The 16,780-nt window shown below is 49.4% G+C and overlaps 1 protein-coding gene across 1 annotated transcript in view; it reads right to left on the bottom strand.

The window, feature by feature from the left end:
• Positions 1–1,000: 1,000 nt before the first annotated feature.
• PANX1 (pannexin 1) overlaps positions 1,001–16,780 on the bottom strand; it is a 48,494-nt gene continuing 32,714 nt past the window's right edge. The window contains exons 3-5 of the mRNA XM_062196885.1: positions 8,245–8,477; positions 6,684–7,342; positions 1,001–6,290 (exon numbers count right to left, since the gene is read on the bottom strand). Of these exons, the coding sequence (XP_062052869.1) occupies positions 6,202–6,290; positions 6,684–7,342; positions 8,245–8,477 (981 nt within the window). The 3' untranslated portion in view covers positions 1,001–6,201. The remainder of the gene's footprint in view (positions 6,291–6,683; positions 7,343–8,244; positions 8,478–16,780) is intronic.

Raw genomic sequence — 16,780 nt, 5'->3', positions numbered from 1 at the left:
AACAAACAGGGCTTTAGTGAGTGGCACATGTGGCAGCATCAGGAATGGGAACAAGAGTGGTGGGTGCCAACCTTGAAGAGGTGGACAGGAGGTAGGGCCTCGCAGGGTCCATCCCGCCACTTGTTCATTACCCTGACCACTTGGGATTCAGGATAACTTCCATGGCAGACAGAGTGTTGTCAGGCAGCCCCACGATTCCCCTGATGTTCACGCTCCACAGAATTTCCTGGTGTACACGTGAGTGGGAGCTATGACTTGATTCTTACCAACCCATGGCAATGGTGGAGGCACTGCACAGGTATGTTTAAGTTCCCAAATCAGCAGATATTGAGCTAAGCTTGCTTCCTTGGGTAGAGTCTCCAGGTGAGAAGACAACCTGTCCACATCTCCATTACAGCTTGTGCACTCCTGTGCCTAGACTCCTGACCACAAAACTCCAAGAGAACACACACACAGTGTTTCAAGTTGCTAAGCTTGCAGTAACTTGTTATGGAGCAACAGAAACCTAATACAACATCCAAGGTGGCTGGGGGTGGGTGGGTGGATGAGCTGGAGAAAGGAGACAGTGACAATACTCAGAACTAGCATTTGTGGAGTATTTTCTGTATTTTTGGCACCATGCATGGCTTTGATTTCTTATCCACAACAGTACTGCATTGATTGATCATTGTATAAAGGAGTCCTGTTGAAGGAGGGGGGCAGGTCAACCCATGTTAGCAGCCTTCCTCCCCAAGTTCAGGCAGACAATCCTCAATCAGGAAACTTGTGATTTCTGCTTTAGATATTCTAGAATTGATGGGCCCTCAATCAAAGACTTCCTTCCTTTAGTTATTGCCAGCTGGATTTTAGCAACTACCAAGGAGCCTACTGAATTCTGTGTATCCAGCAGAGATCAATGAGCAACAAGATATTTCAGGACTCATCTCCTGTTATATTTTCCGTGAAATAACAGTCCCTGAATGGAAAGCAAGAAATACTAGAACATTTTTCATTACTCCGTTTTATTCAGGTGAATAAACAGTGCAGAACTAAAACATCACTTCCTTGTTACCAGAAGACACAACAGCCTTGATCTCCAGCCCATTTCTCTTTGCTGGAAAACAGGGTGATTAGAATATAGAGCCTTGAAAAGTGACTTCCACGGAAAGAAAAAATGTAACAACGATAACTCCCAAACTGCAGAGCTTTGAAAAATCTTGGTGTTTTTAAGGATCATTTTGTTAGCACCATAAATTGTCTTCATCTTCCCATCTTTGTGGAACACAATCGAAGATCTTAATTTTTCAAGTCATTCTTCATCTGTTGGCACATTCTCACCAAATGACAAGGCAAGAAAAAATTTTTTTCTTTAAAAGTTTCGAAGAAATTTAGTCATTAAAAAATTTAATTTAGCCCTAGAACACCACTTTACAGAATACCATTAAATTGCAATTATGGTGCTTTTTAAAAAAAAAGCCAACTTGTTAGAGAGGAGCTCATTGTTCTGGTTTTTAGAACTCTGTTGCACTGTGGAATTCTACAAGGATTTCTCTCCTTTGATAGGCAGGGGAGAGCACTCGAGGCATGAGAAACTTTTCTGAGAAACTTTTCTAACTTTGAGACACCTAAAGAATAAGCAGTGATCAAACCACATGCTTTGGTGACCAAATATTTTGCAGCTAAAAAGAGAACCCCAAAACAAAACACATTTCATGAAAGCATCCAGGACAATCAGAAATTGACATCTATTATGACACAGTATTACCTCTGTACATCTTTTTTAAAGGTTTTATTTTATTTGTGAAAAATAGGGCCAGAATGCCAAGGACTGCCCAAGAGGAGGCATTTCACCTCCAATGCCCTCAGGCCCAGCCTTAGTTACAGGTAATTGCACATCTCAATCAACATCCCCTTTAAAAAGAGGTTCTTTCTGGGGAATTAAGAAATCAGAACCTTTAAAACTTCAATTTCCCTAATCACCGAGCAACGCTGAACTTGAAAGCGGTCACAACTCACTCTACAATGAGAATCTGAGCAGCTACTACCTAACTGGAAAACCATTCATCGGCAGAAATGCTCTTCTCTCTACCAGGAGGTTAAATGAGCCAACCCCTCTCCTACGGAGGAGCATGTGCCCTTCAAAACAGAACCACTGGTACCAACAGACCAGGACTTGTCTTAGACGTTTATTCACTCACTCAACAAAATTTATAGGATGCCTGTTACGTGTCAGTCACGGCTTTAGGAGCTGGGCATTGGAGCAGTGGATGAGAACTCCCACCCTTGGAGGTCTCCTATTGACAACCTGGATTGACAATAAGCAAAAGAAACTAAACATGAACATATTTTTTTTAAAAAGTGGGGCGGGGGCAGCACTGTGGTATAGTGGTTCTGCAGGGCCACTATATCTGTATCCCACATGGGCACCAGTTTGTGTCCCGGCTGCTGCTCTTTGGATCCAGCTCTCTGCTAATGGCCTGGGAAAGCAGTGGAAGATGGCCCAGGTTTTTGGGTCCCTGCACCCACGTGGGAGAACCGGAAGAAGCTCCTGGCTTTAGATCAGCTCAGTTCCAGCTATTGTGGCCATTTAGGGAGTGAACCAGTGGATGGATGACTTTTCTCTACCTCTGCCTCTCGCTCTCTTAAAAAAACTGATGTATTTATTTGAAAGGCAGTTAGAGAGAAGGAGAGATGAGAGATCTTCCGTCCACCGGTTTACTCCCCAGATGGCTGCAATGTTTAGGACTGGATCAGGCCAAAGCCAGGAGCTTCTTCCAGGTCTCCCACATGCATGGCATGGGCCCAAGCATTTGGGCCATCTGCTGCTGCTTTACCAGGTGCATTAGCAGGGAGCTGGATTGGAAGTGGAGCAGCAGGAACATGAATCAGTGCCCATGAGGGATGCCAGCATCATAGGGGCGACTTTACCTGCCAAGACACAATGCTGGCCCCTAAACACAAAGAACACATTTTAAAAGGTGTGCCAGTTCTCACAGGTACACAGCTAAACTGGCCCTGACATTCCCCTCTGAGTTCAGTCCTGGATAGGGAGACATTATGCAGTGAACAGGTAGTATCCACACTACACATTAACATGCAAACCAGACATCTGTGTGGCTTGAAGTTTCTAGCTTTCTCACAGTACCACAGGGCAGGAACTTGCATTTTATCAGAGGTATGTTCATCCTTTGCACATTGCAAAGAAGGGGAAGATGACAATCATCTGAGTCTGGAAGGAGATAATGCCTTGTGGCCAGGGAGAAAATAGCGATCAAGGTCAGCTTCCTGGTCATTTTGGGCCCTATTTACCCTTGACCTTGTTCAGTCTGACTCTAGAAAGTAAACACAGCTATCGAAAAGATGCAGCTCATTCAGAAGAATGCAAGCAGTTAATTAAATGAATGTAAAGCCAGAGTCTTTTTGCTGGAAGAAATAACTTTCCCAAGGGCAAAGGGAGCTGTGTTCTCTGCCCTGGGGCTTGCTCTTCGGCCCTTAGAGCTCAGCTCCTTGACCTCAGAGCCACAGAGCGTAGGCATCTCTGAGCAGAGGGTCACAGCTTTAAACATATTTGCTAGGGAGTTTGGAAGCCCTGGAAGATTAAAAACCTTTCCACAAGAGGTCTCCTGTCTCTTGGTGAAATTAAGGCATGCTAGAAGCCTGCGTTCATTTGGATCACATCATTTAGACCTGCTCATCTCCTTTTATAAAGCAGCGGGTGTTTTATGCGAGCATTTCTACTCACCCTCAGGACCCTGGCTTCTACACAGCAGTCTACTCAGCCGGCCCCTCCCATTGGATGGATGAGTTAGCTTTCCTAATGCTTCCAAGGTGAAGTGTCTCATCAGGCATTCATACAAGCTTGTGGAGACACAACTGTTGTTCTCTTGACCCTCAGCAAGGAAGGGTCTGAAAACCTGCAGCCCTTACTGCTCAAAATCACTAAGTGTTGTGCAACTTACAGGACGGGGCCTACAGAAACTCATGAGAGTCATCAGCCTCTGGGAAAAGTCATAACTAGACTCTCAAACACCATGAGTGATGAAAACTCTGGGAGAGACAAAAACCAGCATGGCGCCTCCCAAGAACAGAGAGGATCTGCTCCTTTGCTGGCAGGGCCTTCACGGGGGCTGCTCTTCCTCCTCCTAGCACCTGCCTCTGTCCCTGCTGCCTCTCGCGAGACTCGGAGCCCCTCGGGACAGGGCCTGCCTATTCACAGCTGCACAGCTAGTGCCATGCGCAATGCCTGGGGGGGCACAGACTCCACTGGAGCTCAGAGTGGAAACGGAAAGATGAATTCAAACAGAGGCCAAGGACCCAATTATACCACTATGAGAGATACGACTACATGTGCTAGGGCATGGAGAGTTCCCGGTCTCAAAGCACCCATGTTTATCATTTCAATCCAAATACAAATTTGGGGTAAGGGAAACTTTCAAAAAACCATATCATAGAAAAATATAATTAAACAAACTTCAAATTTTCAAAAGAAACCAGAGCAGAGATCACGATGGACTGTGTCAGACACAGTGATATAAAAATGTAGCATCAGTTACTTGTTCCTGCCATTTCTAAGCCACACTATAATTCACAGTATTAAATATCACATAATGCATAACAAAGCATTGACTGCATCCTTGACACACTGATCAGTAGACATACAAGTGAAATCTGCCTCTCTGAACACTCCGAAAGGCAGACAGTACCTTCCGCACCTTCTGTTCCTCACAAGACAGTCGCTGCATTGGGTAAGCACCACTGCCCAGAGCCAGATGCAAACTTCGAGGCCCCACTCGCCTAAACAAGGTGTTAATGCTGTAAGAATATTTTCTAAGAGCTATTTACATGGTCAGAACGTGGAAAAGTTTTTGTCATATGCCAAGTCAAATTTAACTAATTTTTTTTAAGATTCTATTTCTTCATTTGAGAGGCAAAGTTACAGAGAGGGAAAGACAGAAAATTCTTCCATCTGCTGGTTCACTCCCCAAATGGCTGCAACAGCTGGACCTGAGCTGATCTGAAGCCAGGAGCTTCATCTGGTCTCCCATGCAGGTACAGGGGCCCAAAGATTTGGGCCATCTTCTACTGCTTTCCCAGGCCATAGCAGAGAGCTGGATCAGAAGAGGAGCAGCCAGGACTCGATCTGGCATCTATATGGGATACTGGCACTGTGGGCAGAGGCTTAGCCCACTATACTACAGCATCAGCCCCAGCTCTAACTCTTAATGAAAGAAGCTGTGCTATCTGACCCGCCCATTTGTAACACTGATTCTGTCACGCTCCATCGCTGCTAGGATGGTCTTCCCACGTGGCCTCGATTCTGACACTGTATAAACATGATAACCTTCTTATCTGTCATCTCCAAGGGCACCATGTGGCAGATGCCACTCCTGGGCTTTGATTGTGTTAGGCAGCGTTGCTTGTGCTCAATGTTCCTGCGTTCTATGACAGTATATAAATCATCTTTCAAATGCCTTTGATAACAGAACCACCTTGTAGCTAACCCCTTTGAAAATTGACGGAATTGAGGTTTCTCCACTGGGCTTACGTGTTCCTTCTTGAGTTGAAGCCAGCGAGGTAGGACTCCTGGAGCTTTCACCCTTGACCAAGTTTCTGGTGAAGCAGTCCTTGGGCTGCTGCCCTTCGGGGCAGAGTGCAACCACCAGTGGTCAGAGGAGTGTAATGAGCCAGGATCGACACGTACCCATGTGCACGAGGACCACAGCACCAGACACACACCGATTAAGGACCTGCCCAGTGCAGGTCGACCGAGGGGTCCACGAGGAATACTCTTCTTGTCCCTCAGTCACGAAGGGGACATAAGAGACTCATACTAAGTTGTATTCTGGCACGTTTATTATTATCTCATAAAACTACAAGTCCCCTAAAGTTCTCGCTGTCCAGTGACTGCACGGGAGCAGAGAGGTGCTTACCCTGGTAAGAGGGCTCCTACTCCTGACGACTCTTACCACTCTTTCCATTTTTCTAGCAGGACTCACACACGCAGACTTGATGATGCACTGCTTCTTGGAAGGAGTTCATAAGCCATCTTCTGCAACACCGTGTTGACCGCTGTGTTCATTAGGGACTCAGTAAGACACACTCAATATCTCTACCAAGAACAATTTGCTGCAAACCATCCACTATGAACCAAATAGGGGTGCCTGAGACCAGATGAATCCCATGTCACAGAAGTCACGGATTTGATGTTCAAGAAAAATAGCATCAGCAAGAAGAATTCAGAAGTCTCTGCCGAGCGTGCTTATCTCCGTTAGTTGCTTTAGCTCCACTCTGTTCAGCGAAATCTGTCAAAACTGAAAACAAATATTTATGACCAACCTGTAGCTGGGACCATCCATGCTATCAGCTCTTTGGCTGCTAAAGAGCCTAATTTCAAGGCACAGGGAAGGTGGAACATGGCAACAAATCAATCAACGAGCATTGAATCCCTTTTCAAAGCCAGTGAGATCAGACAAAAATAAGCAAGCTAGACAATCAGGAACAATGCTGGAGCGACAGAGAAGGAAGAGAGAGCCACCAGATAGAGTCAGTGCTAGGGTAAGAGCAGCCGTAGTTCTTCCCTCCCCAGCTCCCCCGCCTCAGGGGCTTCACCTAAGACCACAGCAGGAAAATGGTTTTTAAAGGATGGGGGCAGGGCTCAGAAGGCTGCCCCGAAGGCCGCGTGGGCACTCTCGCTAGGGCCCTACCTGTGAGCTCCGCCAGCTGGCTCCCGGGCTCCTCTCCCGTCATCTCCGCAGGCCTGGGAGTTTTGCCGTCCATCACGTCCATCTTGATCATGCCGAGGTTGGTGAGTAGCAGCATGGGGTCAATGCCCTCGCTGCTGCTTTTAATGTTCTCCAGCACCCTGAGGCACTTGTAGGACTTGAGCTCACTCACGTTCTCCTCCAAGAAGAGGTTGTAGAGGCTCAGGTCGTTGTACCCTTCCGACTGGAACTGCAGGACATCAAAGGTAGGCAGGATCTCGTAGACCTTAAGGACATCCGTCTTCTGCCGGCACGGGACGAAGAGCGTGTAGACCAGCACGGGCGCCAGCAGCACGTACACCAGCAGGTTCATGAGGCTGAGCAGCTGGAAGACGCCCACGGCGATGAGCTTGCACTGGAACTGGTCGGGCACGCTGCTGTCGTTGCGCAGGATCCCCGACTTGACGCTGCACACAAACTCGTCCGAGAGCGAGGAGAGGCTGAAGTAATAGCCCAGGTAGACGCAGGCCACCAGGACGATGGCTAGCGTCAGCAGCCGGCAGCCCACGTACTCCGCGATTAACCGGTGCGAGTTCTTCTTCGTCTTCAGGTACTGCTCCACGATGGGGTACTTGAAGTGACTTTCAGATATCTCCCATAAACTGCGAAGGAAAGGACATAAAACGAATACAGACCTTGAGACAGTCGGACCGCACAGACTCTCTCATGGCCGTCCCACGGGGAACCTCAGCCAGCCTGGCTGAGGCAGAGGACCGGAACTGAAAGCCAGTTTTCCAAAAGGAAGGAGAGAGATCTAGCACGAGAGTTAATATCCAGACATTCTGACAGCAATGCCTGGCACCTGGAACGTGAGAAATGTTTGTGAATAAGGAACTGTTAATAGCTTTTTTTTTTAAAATTATTTTCTACTAAAACGTGCAGGATAAAGAATCTTTTAGCCCAACTCATCCGGGGAGGGTGGAGTAAGCTCAGTGGATGTGGGTGAGGCTGTAGGGCCAGGCTCTCCTACTTACAGCTACGGGATGGTGTTTGTATCTAGAAAAAAAAAGTATGCACTTGGGGATAAATAAATACACTGACAACGTCTTGAATTCAACACGGTGCCTAGGATATAGTAAAGGTTCCAGAAATGCTAGCTCTTTAATATTAACTTGACTGCTGTCAGTGACAAGAACCAGAAGGGGAAAGGCAAGGCACTACCTGCTCTTCCCCATCTCTCTCACACCCTCTCTCTGCACTCTGCTGCCCCCAGGGTCCTCTATGTTTTTCCAGGAAGGAGTAGGCCACACCAAGCAAGCTACATGTGGGCTGTTAGCCTGTAACCCGATGGGGATACGTCATTCAACCAGGGACGGATCTCGAGAGCAGGACAGGTGCTGAAACAGACAGGTGGGTATTCCTGGCTCCCAGCGACCGTCCACAGGGGGATGGCCCCCCTCCCATCCACTAGCAATGGGAGGTCTGAGCCCAGCTGGGCAGGAGGAAAGACAGCGAACTTGCACTACAAACCCCGACAGTCTGCCTGCTGGGGTGAAGTTACTACCTCTGTCCTACGTTCTCCTTAACTCCTGGAAAGCCCGGACCTGGGCAGACACCGTCTGTGAGGTCGAGGTTACGTGCGCTCTTTGCAGCCTTGATTGCACGGTTGTAAACTTTGTCCAGTTCCTCCATGATAAATTTCAAGTCTGAGCACAGGTGAGGAGCAGCTGCGAAACGCCAGAACAGGTGCGGCAGGTACAGGAGGATGGCGAACAGCAACAGGATGTAGGGGAAAAACTGAAAGACAAGAGAGCAAGGCCCAGGTTAGCAGACCCTGCCCCCACCCAGGCTGCTTTCACTGCGGGACAGTGTGCAGGCCCCTGTCACCTGTGGACTAACCATACTAACCACTTCATATGGCTACCTTCACCTGCCCAGCTAATCTTCCCACACTGGAAACCGCCTTTTAAAAAACCCAACAGACACTCATTTGAAGTAACTGGCAACTGCATGGTATCTCCTTGCTAATCAAGGAAAGAAAAGAAAAAAATTATTCCCATGTCCCTTCCAGTAGCTCCTGAACAAAATGCCCACTGCAAAACAGGTGAGTGTCGCTATTTTTGTCCCCACTGTTAAGATTTTAAAAGCCGAGGCCTAGGCTGTTTTTTTCCCCACTCTCTGGGATTTGGGAAAATGCCACAGAAGACACAGCTTCAGAGATACAGTCATTAGCCCAGTAGAACAGCTGAAACCTGTAGCTGATGTTCACTGGACACGGAGCAGACTTTTTTACAGTGGACACTCTGAGTTCAGAGATGCCAATCACAGTGGGCGGCAGGACCCAGGGGCACAGGCAAGGTGGAGAGGATTTGCAAGTCAGGGAAAGGGGCCAGCAGAGGCTTAAGTGCTGCCTGAAACACTGGCATCTCATATGGGCACTGGTTTGAGTCCCGACTGCTACACTTCCAGTCCAGTTCCCAGTGAATGTGTCTGGGAAAGCAATGGAAGATGGCCCAAGTGCTTGGGTCCCTGTACCCACATGGGAGACCCAGATAGAGTTCCTGGCTCCACCCTGGCCATTGCGGCCACTTGGAAGATCTCTTTATCTAACTCTGCCGCTCAACTAAACAAGTAAATGCTAAAACAAAGCAAAGCTATCAAGTATTTTCCTATTTTCACAGGCCTCTCAAAACGACTACGGACCTGCATTAGGGATCTCTGTCCCAGAGGAAGAGATAAACAAGCACCAATGGCCCTGGGACTTTGTGAAGCCTCCTTACCTTGGAGGTTCCAGGAGGAGATGTGAATGAGTCAGCTTCCTGTTACTATAACATAGGACCAGAAACAAGGTAAGCAAAAGAGAAGCTGACTTTGGCTCATGGTTTTGGAGGGTTGGCCTCCAATGGCCTAGTGTATGCTCTGACTCTGGCGAGTGTCCCCTGGTGGATGGAAGAGGGAGGATCACATAGGGAGCCACAAGTGGCTTGGCATAAACTAAGGCTTTCACAAGAGCCCCCTCCAGGGCACACCCACAAGGACTGAAAGAGCGCCACCCTGTGGAGCAAGCCTTTAAATACAATACTTTAGGGGATCTTTCACATCTAAACCATAGCAATGGGGTTTCTCAAAATGATTAACCCAATTTGCAACACAAGAACACACCCAGCAGGCTATGATCAGCTACATTTGGCTGCATAATTCAAAACTGGCTGTAGGGAAAGCAATGTTCAATCTTTGCTCACTCTAGAGGGTGCCCATTAACATAAAACCATAATTGCATGATACAGAGTTTGTCCTGCTTCTATATCCAAGAGAACATGACATTTTCTCCAGGAACTACGGAAGGGAAAGTATTTGTAGCTTGGGCTTGTGAAGTATTTTTGTCACTTTTGTTTCAAAGCTGTTTGAATCATATTCAAATTGTTCTCCTCAATTAAAAAGTGATTGTGGTCCATGGCAGTCTTTCTAACATACCTACATGGTGCAATAATTAGAACTAATGAATAGTGCCTTACAGTTCCTTGTAATTGGGAAAACAAAAGTTTAAGGGTATAACTTACTGATTATTTGCCTTTCTGCTAAAATATCTTTGTACCCTGATTACCTATGTAACTATATAACTCAATTTGCCCTTTCTTGGGTTCCTCCAAAGTAAAACACTTTTCCCTATTTAAAAATAAACAAACAAACAAATAAAGACTATTTTCAGTGAGTCTGTAATAAGGTAGTAAAATCAATTCCACTGATCTAAGAATCTAAAAAGCATTAAATTAAAATCTTTAAGACCTGTTTTTCCAAATGAGGGACATATTCACACTGGAGTTCTCTGAGAGTCCCCTGTTGGACAGGGCTGGTGTTGTTCCTGAGCTCTGCCTGCCCCACTCTGGCCTGAGGTGCTCCACAGCCCTAGAAGCTGTAACTGTTCTGTATGACGTCCACGTCAGTGCTGAGCTCTGCAAGGACAGGGAAACTCCTCCATTCAAGGGCGGCCGACCAGTTCCAACCACAAATTTCAGTCTCTGTGCCCTTATAATCTGTGCTGTTTCTAGAAGAGTCAGGACAACAAAACCTCCCAATGGAAGGAAGCCTGAAGGTTACGTACACAACCTCTGTCCACAGTCAAGTTGCCTCCACCTCATCAAAGAACTGAACAAGTCCTCTCTTGATGTAGGCGTGACCTACCTTGGGATGTTAGATGCATATAGGTAAAGCGACTCAACAACATCTCCACTAAATGCAGAGTCTTCCCCAAGACCACGTAGGCCAAACATAAAAGCATTGGTCACGGCCTATGTAAATGCTAAGGGGATGGGGGAGCCTCATCCAAGATCCAAGAGGTCACACCTGCTATGTCTTCCTGTCCCAGAGCACTGGAAGACAACGTGAAGCCATATTATGTGAAGATTCTGCTCGAATTCTGCCTCTTCTACAGCCATTCAGGCATTCTCTTCCCTCTACCTGGGCCACCCTAAGCCCTTCGGAGCACCAAAGCACACCAACAGGCTCAGAGATGAGGAAGAAGAAACTGCTGAGGCTGGAAGGTACCTTGGGCTGAACACCATCCCTCCCCAATTCACGTCTACCGCAAACCTCAGAATGGGATATTGTTTGGAAACAAGGTTTTGACAGAGTCATTAAAATGAAGTTGTGCCAAATTAGGAGCTGCCCGACTCTAGTGGGCTCTGTCCTTCTAAAAGGCCACTGGAAGCAACACAGGGAGAAGCCGTGTACAGGCAGAGACTGGCGTGATGCATCTCCTATCCAAGGTACACCAGCGACAGGCAGCAAACCACTGGGAAGGAGGAGAGGGGCAAGGAACAGATTTCCCCACCCGACAGAAGGAACCAACCCTGCCAACACCTTGACTTTATTTCTCTTCTGGAGACGAGACGTCCAGATTGTGGTCAGTTAGTTATGGCAGCTCTGGAGCACGCACACAAAGGGCGGGCAGACACTGAGTTATGAAGACCCCCAAAGCGCCACACTCTGAATCAGGAAGCCCCCGGTGCAGGGCATGAGCACTCATTCCAGAAAACCACAGCAGCAGGCTGGTGAGTGGAGAGAAGGCGGGCGCTCACTGCGGCCAAGCAGGAGGCGGGGACGGAGGGAAGGCGAGACGGGTCTGGGAGCTCCAGGCAGAGGGGGCAAATGTGTCAGCGTCTGCTCAGAAGTGAGGGCCAGAAACGGCCAGGACTGAGGTTGGTGCTGCTTTCCAGCTTACGTGAGGGTCTGGGTGGCGGCATGGAGCAGACGGCGCCAAGGTCCTGCGCCTCGTGTCGGGCGACATCCCGGCAGGAAGGGCCCTGCATGGGGGAGACCTGGGGAAGGGCAGGTGATGAGCACACGTTTGGAGCACGGAAGGAAAAGACTCAGGAGAGAATGAGAAGCAGCCTGCAAGGAAACAAGCCAGAGCCTGCCCCTGGAGCTGCATGCAAGCAGAACGGTGCGCCCTGAGGCCAGGGCTCCCGGCAGTGGAGCAGGTGATCCTCCATGGGGCTTCCGTGCCGTGCATCACAGGCCTGGCTGTGAGCCACACGGTCCCTGCAGCAATCACCCTACCCTCCCTTCACAGGGTGCAGACAGTGTCCCAGTAAAACTTCCTTTACTAAACAAGTGTCAGGCTGGATTCAGAGGGAGCCTGGGTCCCAATTCTTCTCAAACAGGGTGTGACCCACAGACCAGCATGGCCAGCATCACCCAGGCCCCACCAGTCTATGGTCTAGCCAGATGGTGACCTGCAAGCACAGAGAATTTCAGAAACACTGCTGCACACTGCCGGTGCCCACCCAGGGCCCCACGCCAGGCCACCAACCGGCATCACAGTCTCCTGGGAAGCCCATCAAAGCCACATTCCTGGCCTCAACCCCAGAGGCTTGGAAGGGGCTCAGGATCCTGTATTTTAACAGGGTCCCCAAGGTAATGCTAAGGTTTGGAAATCTCTGGTCCTACAACTCTGTCAGAGGACCCCTCCAACCACGCTTCTGTGAATCTATTTCAGACGATGTAAGATTTGCCCACTCCGTTAAGTTGTTTTTAGTAAAAAGCCAACTTTTCCGTTTTGGAGAGAAATCTTGCAGAACAGTTGCCCACATTCTAAACCTGAACATGCAGAAAGTCCAGTTATCAAGCAGTTCTAGAGCGCCACCTGCTGGCCTCCCAGATGCACCCACATCTCCAGCAAAGACACTCCTGAGCACAAACTGGGAGCCATCAACAGTCAATGAGCAGGAAAGGGAGGAGGGAAAGAAAAGTCGTTGAAGAAGCAAACGGGAGAAAGCACACCGCAGATCATATCCACACCACGCAATCTGCACTGATATTCACTTGAACATTGCACCAAATAACTTCCTTGGTGACATTTGACTCCCCACGTTTTAACTTCAGCATCAGAATTAAAGAAATGTTCAGGAACACCCTGAGTCTCTCATTCCCCACCATCACCGTGCTCTTGCAGAACTAAGCCTGGTTCTGTAGAGAGACACATAAGCCATCTTACTTCTCTCCTCCCTGCAGTTAAGGCTACTTCAAAGAGTTTGTGGGTGACAGAAAGAAAAGTTTATTTTGGTGTAAAAAGCTGTGAAAATGTACATGACAAAAAACAACTATCTTTTAATCCCATCTCCAACAAACTTCCTGAAGTGCTCCCGTATGTTCTGAGTGCCCCAGGAGATATAGTGTCCCAGGGCGCGGGGATGAAAGACCCAAGCATGGCCTCTGTCTGTGTGGAACTCACACCCTTAGAACTCAAGAACGAGCTAGAACTAAGGTGAGTATCACTATACCCAAAGGTAACTCCAAGAGACGTGGCAGCTGCTGGAGGGATGCACAGCCAGAGTGAGAGAGCAGACATTTTATTTCCATGGAACACAAAATAGTTCTGCTCAGAAGACAAATATTTCACCTGTCCCAGAGTACAGCTTGATATGCATGCATACCAGCCGGTTCATGAACCTGGGATGCAGTGCAGGGGTAGGAGAGGATCACTGCAGAGAAACACACCGAACCAGCTAAACATCTGAGGAAACAGCCATCCTGAAATCCTCCATCTAATTCTTTCTTGTGACTTGCTCCAAATTGCTCTTTATATTTTATTAATAATTCCCTCTGAAAAGAAAAAGTGCAGCCACGAATCTTTCTCCATGTCCCCGCAAGAGCACAAAATGTTCTCCATCAAACCCACCTACTTCCAGGAAAAAAACGTTCAACCAGAGCAATCAATCCATTGCCTAAGACTTCGCCCTCTCCGGCTATGCCGCGGGATCAAATTCTCGGCATTCTCTGCAAAGTCCCCAGCATCACAGCCAGCAGCGCCCCACTGCAGGTATCAGCACAAGCTTTTAGGTGGGAAAGGCCCTTCAGCTGAGCCCAGAGCAATGCAGCAGGAATTAGCCAGGGCGGCTCCTGGGCAGCAGGCGAGGCTCAGGAGTGGATGAGATGGCCAGGAGAAGGGCTGCCTAGCATGGAGCCCCCAGGTCCCCCGCTTCTAAACAAAGGCCTCAGCAAAGGAGGCCGGGTGTGCGGCAAGGGCTCACCCTCACGAGGAGAGGGGCCAGGGACCAGGGATGTAAGCCCTGGGGAGTCGCAGGGAGGTTGTGGGTGGTCTGGGTGGGGCGGGGTCTGAGGGTGTGGCCAGACGCTCCTGGGCTGTGGTGAGGGGAGGTGAGACAGTGCAGGCTCTGGTACTTTGCGGGGCAGAGGATGATGGAGACACCAAAGGACAGAGCAGGCCCCCCTGTCTTCCCCTGTGAGGGGAGACACATGGTTCAAATGTTAATGGGGAACAAGATCACAGGAGAATGGTTGACAACAGAGGAGAGAAACAGGGAAGGAGGGCAGGGGGTGTGGCCCAGACCCCAACGGGACACGAAGTGGACCCAGCCCTTGGGGAGGGGAAAGGTTGGTGCTGCAGGGGGGCAGGGGCAGGTCTGAGGGTCTCCTGTGGAGCTGTCACTAACTCCATGAGTGACCAGGGAGGGCGAGGTGGGAACCTGACTTGGCTCAAGGCAACCAGTTCAGAGTGAGGGCCATGGAGATGCAGGCATGAAGGGGAGGTCAACTTCCTTGGAGAGGAGACAGGTGATGGCGCCAGGAGGGCTGTCCAGGCAGTGAAGAATGCAAGTCCTATCATGGATGAACAGGGGTGACGCAGAGGGGGAGGGTGGGGCCAGCGGCAAGAGCGTCTAGGAACCTAAGAGCTGGGTTTGCGCGGGAAGGCAGAGCAGCGAGGCTGAGGACGTCTCCAGTGGCCTCTGGACCCAAGCACATCCCGGGCCAACAGTGGGCTCCTCTGCCAGCAGGTTCCTTCCTGGATGCACTCAAGATCACCAGCCGGTAACTTCCACCAAGGAGACAGGACAGCCCCCTGAAGGCACACCACCGCCACCTGTGGCTTTCCATAACACGTGGAAACATCTGGAATCTGAAGGGGGCTGTGGGGCCTCAGGCAAGGCATCCACAGCTCGGGCCCTCGGAGTCGCCGCTGAGAAGTGAAGAGCCTGGAGATGTCCCGGCGCTGTGACTGCCCCTAGTCCGCTCAGCATGGAGCAGCCAAAGAAGCCAACAGCAAAGCCTTCCTAAGTTCCACTTCAGGGCAGCCAAGGGAACCGGAAGCAGAGACTGGAACAGACGTTCACGGCGGCCTTAGGCACAAAGGCCAAGGGCTGTCTGTGAACAGAACAGATCTACAACATGTGCTCTGTTCAGGCTTAGAAGGGAATGAACTTGACACAGGCTACAAGGAGGAGGACCTTAAAAACACGGTGCTAAATGAAGTAAGTCTGATGCAGAAGGACAAATACTGTGACGTGTCTACAACAGACAGGTGTTTGCCAGGGGCTGGGAGGCAGAGGCAAGGGGGAGTCACTGCTGATGCATGGGAAGATGAAGATATTCTGGACATAGACAGTGGTGACAGATGCACAATGCCAAGCTCCTTAATGTCATAGAACCGTATGCCTAAAAGTGGTTCAGAAGGCAAATGCTATGTACTTAAAAATGGAAAAGCTCAAAAAAGATATCAGCCATGGAAATAAAGGAGCTGAGATGCCAGAGTCCGTCCGGGCTGAGAAGGGCATGCTGACGTTCACGTCTGGCTTGGCTGCTCTGAACCTGGTTCTCTCTGCCCCCACAATGGACAGCTTCACACACCACAAAGTTTGTGTCTCAGTTCTGGCTGTCGGAAGTCCAAAGTCAAGGTGTCAGCAGGACCACACTCCCACTGCAACCTCTCAGTGCGGGGATCCCTCCTTTTCCTAGAAGGCCCAGGCACCATGGCTCCAGTACGAGCCTCCATGGTCCCATGGCTGTCCTCCCCCTCCAGGGGTCTTCATACTGTTGTGTCCCAATTGATCCTCTTCCTAGGAAGGCATCAGTCACATCAGAGCAGGCGCCCACCCTACTCAGGTACGACTCCACCTTAACTAGTTACACTGGCCATGACTACATGCCCAGAGTCACATGCTTGGGGCCTGGGGGTTAAGACTTCAACATACTTTTTAGGGGACATAACCCAACCCCAGCCACCACTCAAACATTGAGTTAACTGTATCTCTGGTTACCAGGAAGAGAAAATTTCTGAATAGAAAAAAAATAGGTCTAGAGAAACCATCTGTTCCCATCTTGTCCCCCTCCCATCGACTCCTCGCCCACGGCCAGCTGGCCCCTCTGTATTCACGAAATCCCTCCTGCCGGGATCGCTGAGGATCTCATGAACCACGGCAAGCTCCGTCTCGCCCGCTCCGCTCACGCTCTTCCTGGGCGTCTGGGATAACCATCTCCTTTTCCCACCCAGCTTTCTCATGATGTCTTTTCCGAGTTCTCCCACACGGTTTTCCCTCCACTCAACAGTGGGCTGCCCCAGGCGGGGCCTGGGGCATTGGCGGCTCCGGATGCACAGCTTGTGTCCCAGCCTTCGGCCCTCTATCAGCGTCAGCTACGATCCACCCTCTCGTCCCAGCTCCATAATTTCCATTTCACTCCTTGACATAGTTCCCACTTCTGCAATTCTACTGCAATTCTTTGAACATACTCCTGGTGATTATTTTAAATGTGTGGCTTGTCAATCACCCAGGAATCTGATTTCTCTTGGTTTTCTTGCACAC

Source organism: Lepus europaeus, chromosome 7 (genome assembly GCF_033115175.1).
Source record: "Lepus europaeus isolate LE1 chromosome 7, mLepTim1.pri, whole genome shotgun sequence".
NCBI lineage: Eukaryota > Metazoa > Chordata > Mammalia > Lagomorpha > Leporidae > Lepus > Lepus europaeus.
Note: the sequence above shows the minus strand (reverse complement) of the source record. Positions and strands in the feature narration are given on the sequence as shown.